The sequence below is a fragment of the Ostrinia nubilalis genome, chromosome Z (genome assembly GCF_963855985.1).
Source record: "Ostrinia nubilalis chromosome Z, ilOstNubi1.1, whole genome shotgun sequence".
NCBI classification, from domain to species: Eukaryota; Metazoa; Arthropoda; class Insecta; order Lepidoptera; family Crambidae; genus Ostrinia; species Ostrinia nubilalis.
Window position 1 is genome coordinate 7,116,846 of NC_087119.1, and position 21,529 is coordinate 7,138,374.

Consider the following 21,529-nt stretch of genomic DNA (forward strand, 5'->3'; position numbering starts at 1 on the left):
TAACCAAAAAGGCGTTAAATTAATATTTACTCAGATACAACGAAAATTCAGATTTTTGAACTCGTCCGATTAATTTCAATTTTAACACTTTGCTTTCACGCAAAATACACTGCACTAGAGATCTCACGTAGGTAATTTTTAAACCATTCAGTAGGTAAATAGGTAATATTTATATTTTATTTGAGGAAATAAACAATTAGGAAAAATAAGCCTTCCATTTCATAGAGTTACTTATTATTAAACCAATGAAAGTACTTGTATAATAAATATTCAGTGACATTATATTTTCCGCTCGCAAACTCAATCAACCTTATTGAAGTATACCGGAAGCGAGGCGAGAAAAACCTCCACCCGCCATTTTTCCCTGAAAAGCTCGGCGAGCGATTTAATTACGCTTTAATTCTCACCTAGGACACACAGCATATAGCAAGTGAATTATTTTAAACCTTTAACGCTTCAACTTTTTTTTAAAGTTTCGATACGTCCGTTCAATTTTATTTGAAGCCCTTTTTTAGCCATTCAACGCTGTTTTCAGGTTAACTTAAAGTTTTGTAACTAAATTATTAACATTTTTCAAACTTTATTTGGCTAGATTTAATAGTTGTGTCCAAATCTTTTTAGAAAGACCGTAAATTATTGAAAGTACTGTAAAGTTAACTTTACACAAAACAGTCACAAAGTCTTAGCCAACTGAAATTAGTTTTGATAAACTCTGATAAACATCTTTAGCGGACTTTCCCTAACAAAAGGATCTCCGTTACATGTTCGTATATTCATCATCATCATCATCATCATCTCAGGCCATAGGACGTCCACTGCTGAACATGTAGCGGCCTGCGTCCAGCGCCTTCCTGCTATCTTTATGATGTCGTCGGTCCACCTTGTGTCTTCGTATGTTAGATGTTTGGAAACCATTTCAAAGAACTGTAGTTCCTGTACGTACACTACGTACAGGCTATTAAGAAATTAGCCTAGACAAAGAGATATTTACTTACGTTATAGCCCATCTAAACTGCAACTTTATACTTGTCATGAGCACCGAGCGAAGTAGAATGAATATCCTATAACGGGCGGTTGTATCGTCGATACAATGGCGATCAGACCTAAAAGCATTGATCGCCATCGCTGCACGCCGGCTGATCGCGTTGGTTTGGCTGAACCTTAAGAGAAATAAGTGAATACTCAACTCTCTGTGAGCTTATAAGTAACTTTTCTTTACGTGCTTTACAAGACCTGAGGTTCTTTAGTTAGTGCTATTTACACATACGCCCGTATTCAGAAACATTACTATAAGGTCTCACAGTGCGCGTGGACGCACAGGGTCACACACGAACCATTCACATTCTATTCAACGCTGTGCGTTAGATTTGCTGCTTCACTTAAGTAAGCATCGTTTGTGAATACAGGTGTTATAGCATTTGAAAAGTTTATGTATATATCTTCCAAAATTAAGTGTCTCTTCAGCCGTAAATAAAAAAGTGTAGTAGTTAGTTAAGAAATATATCTAGATAAGGCAGTAAACTAGAATAAACGTCCTCCTCCCAAAACATCAACGGGCGGCCCTTGGGAAACAATTTACTTAAACGCCGCGGGGTTCTGTGTCAAGCCTCACATATCAGCTTAACGCCTAGAGTTGACTGGATAAGAATGCCTCTTAGTATTAACCTATGTAGGGGAGACCGATATAACTTATAACAGAGGAGAGTTGTGACATTGACGTTTTTTTAAATTGTTAACTATTAGCGTGCGCGTTCTTTAGTTCCGTATATAGATATAGGGTTCCGTAAGTACCATTGATTTATGAAATTATTTTTTTTTTAATTTAAGTTATTTGTATGAAACATTACGCGGTAATAAGCGGTTTACGATTTACGAGGTATTAAAAAAAACTACTTAAAATCTCGTTCAAAACAATTTTCGTTGGTAGTTTTTATAAATACAAATACAAATATTTTATTTATGCAAACACACCGTTTAAGCATACACCTTCAAATACAATTGGTAACAATGAAATCGGTAAACATTATATAGCTTTGTCTGCGGGTCCCACACTAGGAATAACCTGTGTCGTGGGCACCCAGTGGTGCTATGTAACCAGTACACTATAGTATAGTATATAGTATAGTATAGTAATGTACATCATATGTTTTTTTAGATTTTTCATTTTCTTATTTAAGAAATTAGAGTGGAAGCGTCTGTCACGCAAAGTATTCGGTTTAGAAAAAAAGTATTTTAGAAACCTCGATATCGATAGACGGAGTTTCTATGGATAGGTACACAAATGTGTTTGAAGAAAAAAAAAATTTTGAGTTTCAGTTCTAAGTATAAGACACATGTCATGTCCCCAATATTAATTTATTATTGTTTTTTTATTTTTGTAACAAAATCTTAATGCGGTCCACAGAATACATCTACCTACCAAGTTTCAACAGTATAGCTCTTATAGTTTCGGAAAAAAATGGCTGTGACATACGGACGGACAGACAGACATGACGAATCTATAAGGGTTCCGTTTTTTGCCATTTGGCTACGGAACCCTAAATACAAGCAAATTGTGCTGCAAAAAAAATATGTTCTCTTATTAATACCAATAAGGATTCAGAATTAAGTATTTTAGTAGATAAACACACCTACTTGATCAAAGTTCAGGTCTTCAAAATAAAATTCAAATTCTATAGCCACCAGAAAAGTTTGCTGACATTCGCTCGGAACAATAGATTTTCTTTATTGGGTGTTTTTCACCGAAAACATTGTTGAAGTTGGGTAGAATGCAATTTTCATTTGCTTCCCAATATTTCGAGTGTAGGTAGAACAACAATCCATTGTATAATTTTTCCAAACAAATACTAACCAAATGTGTTATACGCAGACTTATAAAGCTATATCACTCCATTTATTTCAGCTAATATTAATCGCTGTATAAAGCCTTTATTAACAGCATTGGAATCTTTTAGCTCCCGTGGTTTTATTTAACCATTATCCGATACTATAACGTAATAAACAGTTAACGGCGCGATCACAAAATCGGCCGATATTTCTCGATAACCTAGGGTAATTCCAGGATACATGCCCCAGTGGGATAGGTGCCGCGATTTTAAGTACACTATGTTACAAGCAACTTAGCATAAAGTTATAGTATGTATAATAGAAAGGGACCTCCCCGTACCACTTTTCGCCTCGCAAACCATCAAAGAGTGCGTTCGTTTAGCCAGTGAGAGCAAAAGTCGAAATAAAATTGGTAAGTATCTTTTAATGGATAATTTTTTTGTCAGCTGTAAAATGAAGCAGATTTTTATATAATTTGATAGACTATCATAAAAATTAGACGGGATAGCTATGTTTAATTCGATTTTTAGCGTTATTATATTTTTTAGGCATGTATTTAAATTATCTTTTTAAATTAGCAAAAACTAAATGGTCATCTATTTTAATGATTGATCCTCTTTCTTTGAGACATAAAATAAACGAAATCGATCGATATTTTAACCTCTTTTGAACTACGCAAAAAAAAATTGAGATGTAAAAATTATATCTGATCGTTACTTGTTGGTCCTCAAAAATAAAAGAAATGAGCACCAAATATTCAATATTGTGATACTTTTTTAAATAATTCGATTTGTATAAATTATTTTTTGTCTTTATCAAATAATCTTCAAAATAATTATGTTATGGTACTTATTTTTATTAAGTTGTAGTCAAAAGATGGAAACTATTTAAAGGCACTTGATATTCAAAGATTTTTTTAATTAAAAAAGCATACTTAACACGTTCACACTGCGTTATCGGGTCGAATTGACCTTAGGTGCTGGATGCGTTGGTGTGGGATGGATATGTTACGGCTAAAGATAGGTGTGAGCATAAACTTAAGATTAGCCGGCTAAACTTAAGTTTATCTTCGACGATGTGTTAATGTTAGTTTCTTCTATCTTTAGCCGGCTAAACTTAAGTGTAACCGCAGGCCCTTGGCTAAAAATGTAGAAGGAAATGGAAAAGGAAACAATGTAATAATGTTTACTATTAATGACACGAAAACTTTATTAAAAAATAATGGGACAATATTATTTGATCCTCTAAAAACTAATTGATCATTTTTGTATGTGCACTTTTAAAAATAAATGATGTATTTTATTATATTTTATCTTTATATTAATTATTGGGTCTATATTAGTTGATCTACGGATAAATTATGAATGATCTTCATTTAAGGTAACATAATATTTATGATTAACATACTCTTTTAATATTTGGTAAACAAAAATAATATTTGATCCTCTTTTTTAGTAATTGATCTTTAATTTTGTTAATTTGATGATTTTTATATCAAGTTTGCCTTTTAATATTGATCACCTAATAAATACATTTCGATCTATGTATAACTTAACTTTAAAATATATTTGATCTAACTAAAAATATTATTGGTTAATATTTTTAATTAAAAAATATCTTTTAATTTACGCGGTACTTTGTGGTTGAGTGACAATCGTCCGTCATTGGTACTGAGTTGGCCAAGGGCTTAGCGGCCAATAAGCAAGCAGAAAAAAAAAAAGAATGGTACATTGCCATGTTTATTTAAATTACAAGCTTTGCTTAGTTTGGGACTAGAGGCGCTATGTAAAATAATTTCTTACTTCTGTCATCCCTGAACCCGACATCATAATTTTTACCTCTTTATTTTTTTTTCAAATCGCAAGGTTGATTTTCTCTTAGTATACCGATCTCGACCGTGATCAGTGACCATAAAGTCATCTGTCAACGGGTCGATTAGACACGATAAAAGCACTAAACGATATTTGTTTACTTTTAGTGCGACATCGGGTCGTAAGGACCTGATAAGTTTTTTTTTCCAAATATTTACTGTGTTTGACGAAACAATTGCAAAACAATAATATGTATCTTTCGTACTACTGAAAAGACCGAATATATCCATCCCGCACCAACGCATCCAGCACCTAAGGTCAATTCGACCCGATAACGCAGTGTGAACGTGTTAAGTATGCTTTTTTAATAAAAAATAAATCTTTGAACATCAAGTGCCTTTAAATAGTTTCCATCCTTTGACTACAACTTAATAAAAATAAGTACCATAACATCATTATTTTGAAGATTATTTGATATAGACTGTTAGGGTCTTACTAGACGTTAGATATAAATTAAAGGCGGACTGTATTTCATAGGTGTAATGATTATAAATATATCGCTAGTTCGCGCCTACGTGGGAGGGCCGCGTCTGACACCGGTGACGGTCGTGAGGCTGAGTGGGCGTCGGGCACGTACGGAGTGTGCCGGCGCCTCGCGCGGAGCCGATGATGGCCGATCGATCTCGATGAAGCCCGAGGACTCGAGAAGCGCCAACATACTCCCCGGGTTGAAGAGTCATCTTCTTCAATGAAGTGGAAGCGGGCAGATGCAGTTGAAGGCTCGACGTATGGTCCCCCTCTTGGTCTTCAATTCGGCCACCCTGGTGATGCCATCCACGCCTGGATAGGTCTTCACGACCCGCCCTAGTGACCAGAGCAGTGGCGGGGTCTTCTCCTTGATGAGCACCAGCTGTCCAGGCTTGACCTCGCCTGTGGATGCCAACCATTTCGTCTTGGTCTGTAGCAGAGAGACATACTCGTTATGAAACCGTCGCCAGAAGTGTTGCTGAACGTGTTGGATGCGTTTCCATCGATCCAGACGGGTGATAGTGACGTCAGCCACATGAGGGTGAGGTACAGTCAGCAATGGTCGCCCAATTAGGAAATGGGAAGGTGTAAGAGCCGAAAAATCGTTAGGGTCAGAAGAAAGAGAGGTAAGAGGTCGTGAATTGAGGACGGCCTCGATTTTACAAAGGCAAGTTGTCATTTCCTCGAATGTGAAATGAGTGAGATGCAATAATCTTTTTAAATGATGCTTACATGATTTGACTGCAGCTTCGGCCAATGAATTAAAATGGGGTGTGTAGGGAGGAGTAAAAATAAATTCAATGCCTTCCTGGGCTATATGAGATGCAAGATTATTACTCGAAAGGAACCTTTGAAGATCATTCGATGCACCGACAAAGTTAGTGCCATTATCGGACGTGATGCTTTGAGGCTTGCCTCGCCGCGCCACGAACCGATTCAGAGCAGCCATGTAAGCTTCGGTGGTGAGGTCCGTAACAAGCTCCAAATGTACAGCCTTCACTGCAGAACAAACAAAAATGCACAGATAAGATTTCAACAACTTACAACCACGTCCCTTTCGATCGGCTATCAAAACTGGGCCAGCATAGTCAACATTACAGTTTTGAAATGGAAAATCTAATTGTGTTCTATTAAGAGGTAGCTGTCCCATTACAGGTTGTACATTTTGAGCTCTATGTCTGTAACAAATTACACATTTGTTAACAACATGCTTTGAAAGATTTCTGCCTTTAAGAGGCCAATAGGTTTGGCGAACGCTAGCCAAAAGTAATTGAGGGCCGGCATGTAAAAGTTTTATATGTTGCATTTGAAAGATAAGTTTAGTGATGTAATGAGAGCCACATAATAAGATTGGATGTTTTAAATTATAGTCGTAGGGGGAATTATCAAGCCTCCCGCCTACGCGAATAAGACCATTGTTATCTAAAAATGGTGATAATGGAATTAATTTATTTTTGTGTGGCAATGTCTTCTTGGACTGTAATAATTTGTATTCGTTAGGAAACATTTGAAGTTGAGCACAATGTAAAATTGAGAATGTTACTAGGTATGCAAAATCACTTGAAACCTATGTTACAGTTAAGCTTTTACATTTACAAATACATTAGTTTTTATTTCATTCAAAAATACCCAGTAGTTATGATTTTATAGGCATTCAAAGTTCGCTTAAATAATGAGTCCCGCCGACGGTCACGTGACCCCGTGTGACGTACATTCACAGCGTCCGCTCACTAGAAAACGGATATAAACATACTTAAATAATTTTTTTTTGTAAATACAAACTTATTATACATATTAACACCCAGACCCATCACAGAAATTAAAATTGAACCAAACCCAAACTTGATGCGATTGTGTCGTTTTATTGCGAATTACCTTCCAGCTCCATCATTAGACCCCGATTACTATATAGAATTAAAATACTCATCAATACAAAACGAACGAGCCCAAACTCGATGCATTTAAGTCGTTTTATTATAGAGTTCCTATGGCCACCTTCCAGCTCCATCATCAGATCAGCTCCATGTCATCATAATATTGCATGGTCATCCAAATCACATGTGTTTGCGAAATTTCAGCTTAATCGGTTGCCTGGAAGTGGGTCTTAATTCAGTTTGCAAGATTCCACCCATACAAATATGAGCCAGTCGTTGTAATATGACGTCACGCGCATAAAATGGCGGGCCGGCCGCCGCCCGCACTTTTAAAATTCAATATCTTGGAAACTAATTGACGTATCGAAATAATTATTTCACGTGTATTTTTTATTTTTAACAGAGAATACAGAAAGCTAAAAAACAAAATTAGTGAACATTCTTCATTAAGTCATGAGAACTTTTTATTTCAAATAAAGAGAGATTGCCACACCTTTTATTATTTATGTTTTTAAGGTTATGAACAAATCTACACAAATAGGCTACAACTCGCTGTAACTTAGTAAAGCTTGAGTATTGCGATATTAAAGATTGAATAATTGTTATGTCAATGTTATTGGTTAAGAAAGCGCTACTACGACTACAAGCATTATCTACAGCATCACTACTGCTAATGATGTGAGAAGCTACTTCAGGTAGATCACGCTTCACGACATTAGGCATGACGGGCCATTCATTTTCACTCTGTGTTAAAAATGAAGGTCCAGACCACCATAGACGGGTGTCGCCAATGACGTCAGCTCTTAGGCCCCGTGAAACGAGATCTGCCGGGTTGTCCTTTGACGGCACGTAGCTCCAGGTATGACCACAAGTACTCTCCTGAATTTCGTTGACTCTATTTCGCACAAAGGGTTTTAATTGAGTAGATGGAGTTGACAGCCAACCTAAAACTATTGTGGAGTCACACCAAAATCTACATTTGTCTATGTGCAAAGTAAGCGAGTTAACTACTTTTGTACACAGTCTTGCACCTAACAACGCACCACAGAGTTCAAGTCTAGGTATGGTGGTGGGTTTTATGGGAGCTATGCGGTTTCTAGACGCCACAAGTTGAACATGCACCGAGTTTGAGCCAGGGTTGTAAGATCGAATGTACAGGCAAGCTCCATAGGCCTTCTCGGATGCATCTGTGAAAACATGGACCTCGTAAATAGACGATTCCTCACAGGAAATCCAGCGTGGGATGTTAAGCTTGTTAAGAAAAGATAAAGTACTTTCAAACAAAAACCATAAGTCCCTAATTTCAAGTGAAACCGTGTCATCCCAATCGTACTTTTCTAGCCACAAACGTTGCATAATGATTTTTGCTTCGACGACACATGGTCCCACAAGTCCCAGGGGATCAAAAATTTGGCTTATTACCGAAAGAATGTGACGTTTTGTTATAATTTTAGAATGTTCTATATGAATTGAAAAGGTTAAGTTGTCTGTATTACAAATCCAATGAAGACCTAAAGTTTTAGACTGACAGTTGCCTTGGCCCTGCTCTGAAAAGTCAATAGAATTATTTGGCTCACCAGAATGCGCGCCACTAATTTGAGACAAAATTTCGGGAGAATTTGATTTCCATTTACGTAGATGAAGTTGGGCTGAAGACAGTACCGATGCTACTTGTTTAGCAACATCGATAGTTTCTGAAATTGAACTAGCAGAATGGAGGAAGTCATCTACGTAAAAATCACGTTGTATAGCGGATTTAACGTGACTGTCTTCTAAATTGTCCGCGAGGCTCACTAGACATTTGGTGGCCAAATATGGCGAAGAAGCAGTACCATAAGTTACTGTATTTAAAGTGTAGGTTTTAAGAGGTTCCTTTGTGTCGAACCGAAATATGATTTTTTGTAAGGGTCGTTGGATGGGATTTAATTCTATCGCTCTGTACATTTTCTCTACGTCGCCCGAAATCACGTACCTATGTTGGCGAAAGCGTATTAAAATGGAGAATAGATCATCCTGAACGACAGGCCCTACCATTTGGAGGTCATTAAGAGACACTCCTGAAGAAGTGGGAGCTGAAGCGTCGAAAACTACGCGAAGCTTAGTAGTGGAACTAGACTCCCTAATAACGCCGTGATGTGGAATAAAATAATTTCCCTTAGAGCTGTTAGGCATAGAGGCGCAATCATTGTCTAATGTCATGTGACCTAGTGATTCATACTCGTGCATGAATTCAAAATATCGATCTCTGAAGATGGGATCGCGGTGAAAACGTCGTTCTAACGACAAGAACCTACATTTAGCGTTTTCGTAAGAGAGTCCCAGTAAACTTGGATCTTGTTTCAGTGGCATAGAGACGACAAAACGACCGTCGTCCTTGCGGAAGGTTGTCTCAAAAAAATGTTTCTCACATGCTCTTTCTTCTAAAGATTGTGAGTGATTAGGTGAGACATGATCAAGTTCCCAAAATTGAGATAGGTCAGGAGTAGGGGCTAAACTTGTGTGGTTACAGGACTGAAAAATAGTGCTATTCTTTTGGCATGATACGCTTCCTGAAACCAACCAGCCAAACTTTGTTTCACACAATTTGGGGAGATTTTTACCTAAATCAATGAAATTGGAACCTAAGACATTCCAAAAGACTTCCGCGCCTACCAGGATGTCGATGACCGACGGAATATTGAAATTCGGGTCAGCTAACTGAAGACCTGGGGGGATAGGTACGTGATTTATGTTCACGAAAGAAGAGGGTAGAACATTAGAGATCTCAGGCAAGACATGACACACTATATCTAGATTGTAGGCACAGCATAAAGACTCGATTGTGAGGTTACAAGACTGTGTACTTGAAGAGATATGGTTGTTAATACCTGTGACCTTTGTTCTCGTGCCGCATCGTGACAAACCCAACTTGTCACACAAGCGTTGCGTTACGAAGTTGGCTGTACTACCGTTGTCCAGTAGTAGCCGGGCAGTGTACTTCTCGCCCGAAGTGTTCAAGACGTTCACCAATGTTGTGGACAGTAAAACATGGGAAGAAGTAGCAATCTGCAAGGAAGTAGCTGCGGAGGTAACATTGTCAATAGCAGAAGGCAAAGGATTAATAAAAGGTACTAAATTTTGTGATTCCAAATGTAAAAGAGTGTTGTGTTTAGTTTTACAATATTTGCAATGAGTGAGCTTGCATTGCTTAGCAAAATGACCAGGGCGTAAGCAGTTAAGACAAACTTTAAAATCCTTTGCTTTTTGTATACGGTTCTCAATAGACAAAGCTCTAAAAGATTCACACGAAAATAGTAAATGGCGTTGGGAGCAAAGCGGACAAGTTAAAAAGTTTTGTTTACTATTATTATAACTGTTATTATTATTTGATTTTTTATTTTGTTGTGTTTGTTTATTTAAGTTTGTATGATCATTATTTAAGGCAACCAATATATTATTATTAGATGAGTTATGATTTGTTTCAATTGATTCCAATAAGTCCGCTTTCCTTCCTATAAAAGTACAAAATTGATGTAAAGTGGGTTCAATAGACAACTCATTGCGATACTCTTCCCAGTGGCGACTTGTTGTTATGTCCAACTTTTTAGCCAATATAAAAATAAGAAGAGTATGCCAATGTTCAGTAGGTTGTTTTAATGTTGTAAGAGCTCTAATGTTTTTATTGATTACATCAACTAAGTTTCTAAGAGAAGTACTGGACTCCCTCAATACGGGCTCAACATCAAATATTGCCTGCAAATGATTGTCTATAAGAAGGCGATTGTTATTAAAACGTTCGCATAATAAGTCCCATGCCACATTGTAGTTATCGCCGGTAAAATCAATATTTTTTATAATTAAGGCTGCATTTCCTTGGAGTGAAGCTCGCAAATAATGAAATTTGTTAATATTGTCTATGCTATTATTATCATGAATTAACGAAATAAATGTGTCTCTAAACTCGAGCCAGTATTGATAGTTCCCATCGAAGCTAGGTAGATTGATTTTGGGTAATCGAACAAAGTTATTATTGAATTGTGCATTAGTGTTATCGTGTTTGGAGTCTGATACGGAACCTTTGGAAGAAACCCCAAGCAGAGAGCGTGCGAGGGCCACCTGGCTGAAGTACTGGCGCTCGAAGTCCTCGCGCTCCTCGAGCAGGTCCTCGGGGTCCTCCTCGAGCATCTCGATCTCGCTCTGCAATGCATCGAATTCAGTGTACATAACATTGAATCTACTAAAGCGTTCCTCGAGGTCTAAACGTTGCAATTCTGAAATTTTGGATCCAGTGTTTAATAAATTTAAATAATTGCTAAAGATTGTGAGCTTACACTTATAAGTGCTTCGTTTTTTAAGTAAAGATTTTATGTCAGCCATTTTGATTTGAGCAAGCACGTGTAAAGTTTAATGAAAGAAAAGGAAATTATGCGTAATAAAAGAAATGAATAGCGCGCAAACAGCTGATTGATGCAGTCAATGCAGTTTAGTGCGATTACGTAAGGAAGGCGGGTCCCGTTAGGGTTATTGACCGCGTGTACGTAAACACGAGCTGGCAAAAAAATACGCAAAGAAAGAGACAGATAGTAGGTTTGCGGGCTGATAAAGTGAGAAGCAAGACGATGAATGAGAAAATATGAATTAAGTTGGCAAATAGGAACAATTTTCGGCAAAGTTGAAAAAAAATAGACAAATAGGGAAGCGACTAATTGGAACGACTCACGCATGAACTGTATACTCCCCAACAAAAGGTGACATCAGCTCCAGGATCCTCTTCCACGCGGCTAAGGTGACGACGGTTCCACGTTGTTCCGGTCAAAGTCCACGACGAACGGTGACACGCAGTTGTACAGCGATCACTCAGGAACCAGACGAGTAGACGGCTCGAAGGACCAATGTTAGGGTCTTACTAGACGTTAGATATAAATTAAAGGCGGACTGTATTTCATAGGTGTAATGATTATAAATATATCGCTAGTTCGCGCCTACGTGGGAGGGCCGCGTCTGACACCGGTGACGGTCGTGAGGCTGAGTGGGCGTCGGGCACGTACGGAGTGTGCCGGCGCCTCGCGCGGAGCCGATGATGGCCGATCGATCTCGATGAAGCCCGAGGACTCGAGAAGCGCCAACAGACAAAAAATAATTTATACAAATCAGATAACAAACGATCAGATATAATTTTTACATCTCAATAATTTTTTGCGTAGTTCAAAAGAGATTAAAATATCGATCGATTTCATTTATTTTATGTCTCAAAGAAAGAGGATCAATCATTAAAATAGATGACCATTTAGATTTTTTTAATTGCCGTTTTTGCTAATTTAAAAAGATCATTTAAATACATGCCAAAAATAATCACTTTCATTACACATACTTTTATGTACCTATGTAGGCATTCAAAATTACTATTATTATAATAACAAAATATTAATTACTTAAAAAAATATCTACCTCATCATTAAAATAAAATAATAAGGAACCATTTGGTCATTAGAAAATCTTCTGTAGGTATTTAAAATTACAAAATGCGCGTTGTCTCCCCACCGCCCCCTCAAGCCCTCTGCCCGTCTGGCGCGCCCTTCGAATACATTTTTAGCCGTTTTGTTTTGGCTAATGTGCACATTAGCCGACTAAAGATGGAATATCACGACGCAAACTAACATGTTATCGAACTTTAGCTGCTTCTCGAAGATAAACTTAAGTTTAGCCGGCTAATCTTAAGTTTATGTTCACACCTATCTTTAGCCGTAAAAGATATATTCGGTCTTTTCAGTAGTACGAAAGACAAATATTGTTTTGCAATTGTTTCGTCAAACACAGTAAATATTTGAAAAAAAAAACTTATCAGATCCTTACGACCCGATGTCGCACTAAAAGTAAACAAATATCGTTTAGTGCTTTTATCGTGTCTAATCACTGATCACGGTCGAGATCGGTATACTAAGAGAATATCAACCTTGCGATTTGAAAAAAATAAAGAGGTAAAAATTATGATGTCGGGTTCAGGGATGTCAGAAGTAAGAAATTATTTTACATAGCGCCTCTAGTCCCAAACTAAGCAAAGCTTGTAATTTATACAAACATGGCAATGTACCATTCTGCTTGCTTATTGGCCGCTAAGCCCTTGGCCAACTCAGTAACCAATGACGGACGATTGTCACTCAACCACAAAGTACCGCGTACATTAAAAGATATTTTTTAATTAAAAATATTAACCAATAATATTTTTTGTTAGATCAAATATATTTTAAAGTTAAGTTATACATAGATCGAAATGTATTTATTAGGTGATCAATATTAAAAGGCAAACTTGATATAAAAATCATCAAATTAACAAAATTAAAGATCAATAACTAAAAAAGAGGATCAAATATTATTTTTGTTTACCAAAAATTAAAAGAGTATGTTAAACATAAATATTTATGTTTAACATACTCTTTTTATTAATGAAGATCATTCATAATTTATCCATAGATCAACTAATATAGACCCAATAATTAATACAAAGATAAAATATAATAAAAAACATCATTTATTTTTAAAAGTGCACATACAAAAAAGATCAATTAGTTTTTAGAGGATCAAATAATATTGTCCCTATTTTTTATTAAAAAAGGCACCTATCCTATGCTAAAAGGATAGTTGCCTAATTTTTTTTGGGTATAGATGCCCTTTGGGCCATGTCCCATGCTCTTAGGGGCATCTATCCTAACCTGCTCTTTTTGTCACAAGTAGCAAGTAAGAAGAAAAAAAGAATGTAGTACGGCTAACCTTAGGAAAGTAATAAATAGGGTGCCCTTCTGATCGAATTACCTCTTTTCCCGACTTCGGGTGGATGTACTTCGTACTATTTTTAATAAAAATATTAAATTTCATATTTAATTCATTTAATAACAAACAATCTTAAATAATAGCACTTGGCTTGTTTGATTTCAAAAAGCATTTGATCCTTAGAATTCAAAAACTGTATTAACGAGTCATCTATCCCTGCATCAGGCATCTATCCTTTGAAGAAATCATACAGTGATGAGTCTTCTATCCCCCACATTAGGCGTCTATCCCACTTTTTAGAGGTCAATTAAAATGGTATTTACTCAGAATCGGTATAACTTAAACTAAAATAATTATCCATGTAACCATTGAATCTTTTTCAGATTTTATTGATGAACAAATTTCAAAATTTAACTCGGTTTCTAATAAATTATTCCAAATTAACAGCCACATTGCATACACCATCATCCGGTTCTGTCTCTTCGTACCAAAATTCACTTATTATTTGCGTTCATCACCGTTCTGGAATTATCCTGTTTTAACTTCTAAATTAGATACTATCATCCGTCACACCCTTTCCCAATTATTAAATATTAAACTGGAAGACCGAGCCTGGACTCAGGCTTCCTTGCCTATTCGGCATGGGGGCCTGGGAATAAGACAAATCTCGGATGTAGCGCTTCCAGCTTATTTGTCATCTTGTCATAAAACTTTCGGTCTTATCAGCAAAATTCTCACTAAGTCACATATGTACAATGCAGTACATCTTCCGTTTTTAACTGAGGCCATTAATACATGGAGGACATTTTCATCACTTGATCTTCCCCAAAACCCTTCAGCTCAACGGTTGTGGGACGAGCCTGTCTGCAGAGTAGTGCGGGATAATTTACTTCAAACGTCTACCAACTCTGCAGACCGCGCTCGTCTCCTAGCCGTGGCTGAATGGGAATCAGGCCTTTGGCTGAAATCCTTACCCTCTCCTGCCCTTGGCACTCTGATAGACAACATTTCGTTCAGAGTGGCCATTAGTCTCCGCTTGGGGGCCCCTTGCTCTGTACCTCATCGCTGCTCTTGTGGGAAGGATGTTGATCAACTTGCTCACCACGGTCTTTCTTGTAACAGAAGCGCTGGCCGAATCCCTCGTCACGCTGGTTTGAACGACGTCATTCGCCGGGCGCTTGTCAGCGCTCGTATTCCGGCCATCCTTGAACCGAGCGGCCTGTCTCGCAGCGATGGGAAGCGTCCGGATGGAATGACGCTTGTTCCCTGGGAGATGGGGAGGCCTTTAGTGTGGGACGCCACTTGCGTTGACACCTTAGCGCCCTCCCATCTTCCTTCCACCGGCGTCAAGGTGGGTTCGGCTGCTGCTTCTGCAGAGGACCTCAAGCGGCGCAAATATGAAAATCTCAATGAGACTTACATATTTGAGCCGTTTGGAGTTGAAACTCTGGGCCCGTGGGGACCAAGCGCCCACAAACTGTTTCGTAAGATGTCTCAGCGCTTAGTTGAGACATCTTACGATACAAAAGCTGGCCTTTACCTTGGCCAACGCATCAGCCTTGCCATCCAGCGTGGCAATGTGGCCAGCCTTTTGGGCACCTTCCCCCAAGGGAGCGACTTAAACGAAATTTTTTATTTATAAAGCTTGTACATATTTTAATTTTTACCCTTTTTTATTTAGTTATAGTTTAGTTAAGTAGTTATTTGTTAATATTTAGTTGTATATATAGAATATTGCTAATAAAATTTAATATTTAACTTGAAATAAAAAAAATAAAAAAAAAAAAAAAATAATTATAGTAATATCATAGACGAAAGACCAAAGTTTACAGATACTAAGATCAAATTGTTGATAAAAACTTACTGACTGAGCTACAGAGCTGTTTCAAAAAATGGGGCATCTATCCTGGACTTACCCTAGTCAATAAACGGCCGATATTTCTCGATAACCTAGTCAATAAACGGCCGATTGGGCGATTGCCTGCCTCAGCCTTCGGGGACACCATTTATATTGTACCGAGTGTTGTACAAAACGCTTATACGCGTTGTTTTATTTATTACAAAGCCCACAGAACACATGTCAAGCGTAACATGCGGCTTTGACGGCGCCCTTGACACACACGAAATAAGAGCGATTTCGCTATACAACAACCAGCGAACCATTGTACGACGAACTGGATGTCATTCAATAGCGCCATAGATAACGCTATGTATTTGAAAGCTCAGTTGGCTCAGTGTTAGAGCCGTAAATAATGTTGAAATAGTATTTTTAAATAACGTACTGGTAAAAGGTGTCGTTTGGATAATGGATGAATATGAAAAAAAATGTGCTTTATCTGTAACTAGTGATCCGCCCCGGCTTCGTACGGGTGCTAAGACGTTACATAATTATATAAACATTCCTCTTGAATCACTACTATTAAGAAAAACCGCAATGAAATCCGTTGCGTAGTTTTAAAGACGATATGCATCATGCATAGGGACAGACAGCGAATCTACTATGTTTTATAATATATGTAGTGATGATAATTAAAGGCTCGTTTAGATTAAATAATTTTCGATACGTTACGCTTTGGGCTAATGGGTTGCGAAAAAAGTATCTCTACTGGAAAGGCTTGACTGTTAAAACGTGAACGTAACGCTCGCTTCCAAACAAAAACATGCGTAAAAACGTCAACCTTAAAGTTATAAACAAGAATACAACATTCATAACACCAAATAACGAGTTAACTTGCACCTCAGTGAGCTCAAATCGTTGTGGAGTTAGCTCAAACACAATTAGGTCTACGCCATGGGGCGCAAGATATCTCATTACAACCATAAAGCAAATACTCAACGTGAGCTAACTGCTTGATAGTTGTATTTCGACTTCGCAACTTAAATCAAATTCCCTAGAATACACCAGTGGAAGCGTTTAATATGAACTTACACTAATTTTAACTCTACTTACAAAGTGGGTTATATTCCTTTTAGTTGTACAGGGGAAGTTTTAGATAAGTAGCCGTGAACTTCTATGACTTTGTTCGTGGACACACGAACTAAGTGAGCTCAGTTAAAAGTTATTCTTTGATTTGACTTTTAAAGTCAAATATAATTCAACAGTTGTACCGTTCAGCTTGCCTTTAAAGTTAGTATTCACTGTACTTTTATTTTAATGAATGTAAATCAAGCTAGAGCCAAATGCAATTAATTACATATGAGTATACTCGTACTATTCTTAAGTATCAGCTCCATTACTTTCTATTAACGGTCTTGTTATACTCGTACATTATTTTAAACAAGTATTTTTAAGCAGATCAAATTCAAATTCGTTTATTTCTTTAACTTAGCCTACTTCAGTTACAAGTTGTTTGAGCTTCCTGATGAGCAGCAGTTCTAGATAATATCAGTATCCAGCAACATAATAGGTATAGTACTATAGTCTATCTATACTAATTAACATGCCAGTACATAGTTAATTTCATTCATCCTCACATGACATGACGTGTCCCGTCTCTTAGCTATTCCCTCTGTATTACTCGTGAATATTAAAACCTGTTGCCGTATTCTAAATGTAATTAAACTGTCCGAGACATCCACCGGCTTTGAGTTACAAACTACGAACATACGGCTGAAAATATACGAAACTACGTGAAGGTTCTGGTAAATAATACAACTTTGATACTTGTAGACTAAGAGCTAGTGAACGCCAGACCTACGTCATTTTATAAAAACTGAAAGTTTGTCAGCTTATGCTCCCAATATAGGATATAATGTTGGTGAAAATCTGATTTTTATGTATAATATTTGGGCAATAATTAGGAGTATTTTCCCCAACAGCCAGACAGTTTTGACAGTTCCAACTTCTTGCCAGACAGTTTTTTAGAGTAGCTCCCAAAGCCATCATGACCCAAACTTCATAATTCACCAACATTATACGCTACATTGGGAGCTTACGCTGACAAACTTTCAGCTTTTATAAAATGACGTAGGTCTGGCGTTCACTAGCTCTTAGTCTATTGGGTAAATCCGCGTCTGTACAATGTGACATGTTTGCGATAGGTATCGCATCTCTACGCTGCCAAGTTCCAACGGATGACAGTAAATCGAAAGGAAAGATTGGGTAGGTATGTATACATTTTTGTTGAAAAATGGAACCTATTACGTGTATAAAAGACACACAATATGTATAGCTTGATTTGCCATCGTCTGAATATCACAATCAAGTGTAATTTATGTCGATTTACTCGTATAAATTTGGAAATGTTTGCGGTTTCTTCTAATCATAAAAGGTATTAGGAATGTTCAATAGTCCAGAACAGAGCTACTTACTTATTTTTATCAATTCAGGCCGCATTTTATTTAGCTTTACTAAAAACTGGCTTCAAGACGTCTAAAGATACTGTAGAGTCCATAAAAAATTGACATCATAATGCGCCCCGCGAGTTCACTACAACATCGCTGCTCGATCGCTGCCATTTCGTTACACCAACTAACAATACACTTTGAAAGCTCGCTTTGATAAAAAGCGAGATAAAAAGCTCGATGCTCAAGCTTTTCGTAAATTTTTTCAGCAAATAGAGCTGTTTAAAATGCGAGCGAGTATTTCAGGACGTGCGAAACGAGAGTTACAGAAATGTTGAACTTTTTGTACATTGAATTGAAACTCTGAAGGATTCGCATTCATGTGTAAAATTCTGCCTCTATTTTTTATTTCTTTGTACAAATGTAACTATAAACGTTAATATTAGGTTAATTAATGATTACATGTTATGAATCAAATGCTTATCATTTGTTTTGATTTATTTATTTTATTTATTAAGGCATACACAACAGGTAAGAATCAAGGGATACAATGGTACTTTGATTTGATAATATTTATCCGATTAACCTCACTCACGCCCGTATTCACAAACTATGAGGTCTCACAGTGCGCATGGACGCATAAGGTGACAATCGAATCAATCACAGAGCTCTATTATTGAACGTTGTGCGTTCGATTTGCTGCTTCACTTAAGCAAGCATCTTTTGTGAATACGGGCGTCAATAAATTAGGTACTGTGTTAGATACGACTATTATTACCGTGACTGGACTTAGCAGAACTTTCCGACGAGTCGTCTTAAACAGCGAGTATTTCGTAGGAAATGCACTATTTCATATGCAAACCACTTTATATCGTCTTTACAACACGTCAAGCATCAATATTATTGCCCGATTGAGCAGAAAATTCCTGGAAAGCGTCTCTTGGAACAGGATTAAAAGCTACGTATCTCAAGAGGAAACTCCGTTTTAGTCCAAGAATTTGTAGCATATAGGGAGATGGCTGGCTGTTACATTAAGGCTGAGTTGCACCATCTTACTTTAACTTTGACAAACGTTAAAAATCTGTAAAACTCCATACAAAAAGCACCGGTATTTGTTATTGTTACGGTTACAATAACTAAAGTGTAATATGATAATTTTAGCGTTCAGTTTTTTCTTTGTTGTTATGTTTTATCAGCTTTGTCTTAGCACTTGGTTTAGTGAAGAACATAAACAAAACAAAGGATATAACAAGCATTGTAACAAGCTGTTGCATGGCGGAATTATGTTCTCATAGTATACCTTTATTGAATGTGATCAAGACAAAACAAAGTAAAATAGCTCTATTATCTTTTGAAAAGTGCATGAAACTTAAATAAACCCTGACGTCTAGAGACAGTAATATCCATTTACCTGCATGTTCTTTCGAAGCAAACAATAATCTACTAAATTGATATCGGAAAGCTAGAGAAAGTTCCATAAGCAAACATTTCTTCGATGGAAATAGAAAACTATAGCCATTTCTGCTTTCAAAGGAGATTAATATCAACATTGCAATACTGAGCAATTTATTAGAGAGTAATAAGTGGCTTGAAATGGGGCAATAGGTAATGCAATTTGACATATGAATACAACGTAGAAATAAAGATTGCATTAAATGATTGTAACTTTTAATTAACTTATGGTGTTTGATTGAACCGTTGCTGATTGTATTATACCAGTATAATGCATATTTTGAGAACGATACGTTCAAAAAGTAAGTACCTTTGTACTTTGTAAAAGTTTTAAGAAATAAATCATTAAGATAATTCATCTCTTATTCGCTACATACTAGACGAAACATTTTTCAAAAATAATTTAAAAAAAACTTAAAAATACAAACAATATCTTTTTACATTTCTGTGATAAAAATGTGTATTTTATAGTGTGTTTTATCGTTGTCGTAGGATCTGTTTTATAAAATATCGGTCGTGGTTGGGACGTTTCTCCTTCTCGTATACCACTAGTGATCTAGAAAACTAACGGATACAAACGATTCTTATATTATTGTATTGGAAAAGTATCGTCTAGGTCGTTCTTACTGTTATAAACAGGACTAGAGATTTATCATAGCGAAAACGCGTTCGAAGCGATACAAGCCTAGCATTTTTTAAAAGAAGCCATAATTTAAAAAAATAAGTATTAAAACTTGGGTAAAAGTAAAACACCAAACTTGGTGCCACTATTTAAAAAAAAATAGAGTTTCTGTTCAATGTGTATAAAAATTTTTGAATATCAAGTTTGTAACTTACGAGTACCACCTAATTTTTTACCAATGTTTATTTGTCTATATTCTTTATTAAAATTAATTCCAGATTTATAACCTAATATAGCTAAAAATTAAGCTGCCGATCCCAGAAGATTTTATTAACTCACTACTAAATTATTTTATACCAACTTGTATCCGCAGAACGCGTTTAAATGAAAGTATTGAACTTTCTTACAGATATTGCCATAAGCTTTGGCTTAACTTCTGAGGCTAAAGCTTGGTAAACAAACTAACGGTGCAGATATATTTCCTTGGAAAATGCAGTGCAATTAGAGAAGCAGCAAATACCCTCAGTTAAAATAGTTATTTCTTTATGAAAACGTTAAATGGAACAGTTCTCGGATTAAATTACATCTAGATTTAAATACTTATTCCCAGAAAGAGGTTTATTTGTAAGTACTCGCTCGAACTAGTAAAGAGCAAGGAAGATAAATAAAAATAAGAGATTCATTTGCAAGTAGATATTTTCAATAGAACACTCTCAATCATAAAAGAAATAAGAATAACTTATATCTACGTACTGTACAAACAATAAAATTAATATCGGCAAAAGATATCTTATTGTTATTATGTTTGTGTAGTTTTGTTCACCTTTACTCGAAGTAGACATCTTATTCTTATTTTTGTGTTATTCTACCTTTACTCACATTTTGTTTTCCTCACGGGACCATGCCAAGTGAGCGTTTTCAAAGTTGATTTTCAGTTATGTCAAATTAGCCCAGTGGTCTTTTTTTTCCCAGCAGGTTTATTTTCAACGAAAATAAACGTGATTCCATCACAAAAATAGAACAATAGACGGAAGATGTTTAGAAACCAAATTCATTTCTCGTTCTTCATAATTATGAATTCAATTGAACACCCTCGGCGTTTCGTAAATGAATAACTTCAAACGTTACCGATCAAGTGTCATTCAAGAGGGTATTAATCATAAGAATGCGACGGTACGAACACAATACAATTCTTGTTCCATTTTCAACCTTACATTTGTCACGTAAAGGAGAAAAGCAAAAACTTTGCCTTTTGAATTTAATATTCGAAAATCTTCTAAACGGTTGTCCAACGTTGTTCACGGCCAAGGTTATTGTCAAAGGTTCTTAACATTTCGCTGTCTGTAGACAATGTAGCGTAAGGTATAAAATTCGAATCGGGAAAG

The 21,529-nt window shown here is 36.5% G+C and overlaps 1 protein-coding gene and 1 long non-coding RNA gene across 10 annotated transcripts in view; one reads left to right on the plus strand and one right to left on the minus strand.

Annotated features, from left to right (window-relative positions):
- Window positions 1-7,009, plus strand: part of LOC135086893 (uncharacterized) — a 192,484-nt gene extending 185,475 nt beyond the window's left edge. The window contains exon 2 of the long non-coding RNA XR_010260632.1: window positions 6,712-7,009. This is a non-coding gene — a long non-coding RNA (uncharacterized LOC135086893). The remainder of the gene's footprint in view (window positions 1-6,711) is intronic.
- On the minus strand, window positions 5,163-12,139 carry LOC135086861 (uncharacterized). Of its 9 annotated transcripts, none has more exons than XR_010260617.1 (3): window positions 9,907-10,436; window positions 6,210-6,343; window positions 5,163-5,595 (listed from the first exon to the last, which is right to left on the minus strand). XR_010260617.1 is itself a non-coding variant. In XM_063981681.1 (3 exons), exons 2-3 carry the CDS (start codon window positions 6,112-6,114, stop codon window positions 5,198-5,200), a joined length of 510 nt encoding a protein of 169 aa, XP_063837751.1. In that variant the 5' UTR covers window positions 6,115-6,164; window positions 9,907-10,439; the 3' UTR covers window positions 5,163-5,197. The 9 variants fall into 9 exon arrangements, 4 of the variants coding, with proteins under 4 accessions (XP_063837751.1, XP_063837754.1, XP_063837752.1 ...); XR_010260614.1 differs by having other exon boundaries at window positions 6,014-6,343; XM_063981681.1 differs by lacking the exon at window positions 6,210-6,343 and adding an exon at window positions 6,003-6,164 and having other exon boundaries at window positions 9,907-10,439.
- Between the last annotated feature and the right edge of the window lie 9,390 nt (window positions 12,140-21,529).

Coding starts and splice junctions, on each gene's coding strand:
- LOC135086861 (XM_063981682.1), bottom strand. CDS start 11,395: ATGGCTGACATAAAATCTTTACTTAAAAAACGAAGCACTTATAAGTGT. Junction 6,165..11,094: donor GCTTGGGGTTTCTTCCAAAG/GTTCCGTATCAG, acceptor TTTGTTCTGCAG/TGAAGGCTGTACATTTGGAG.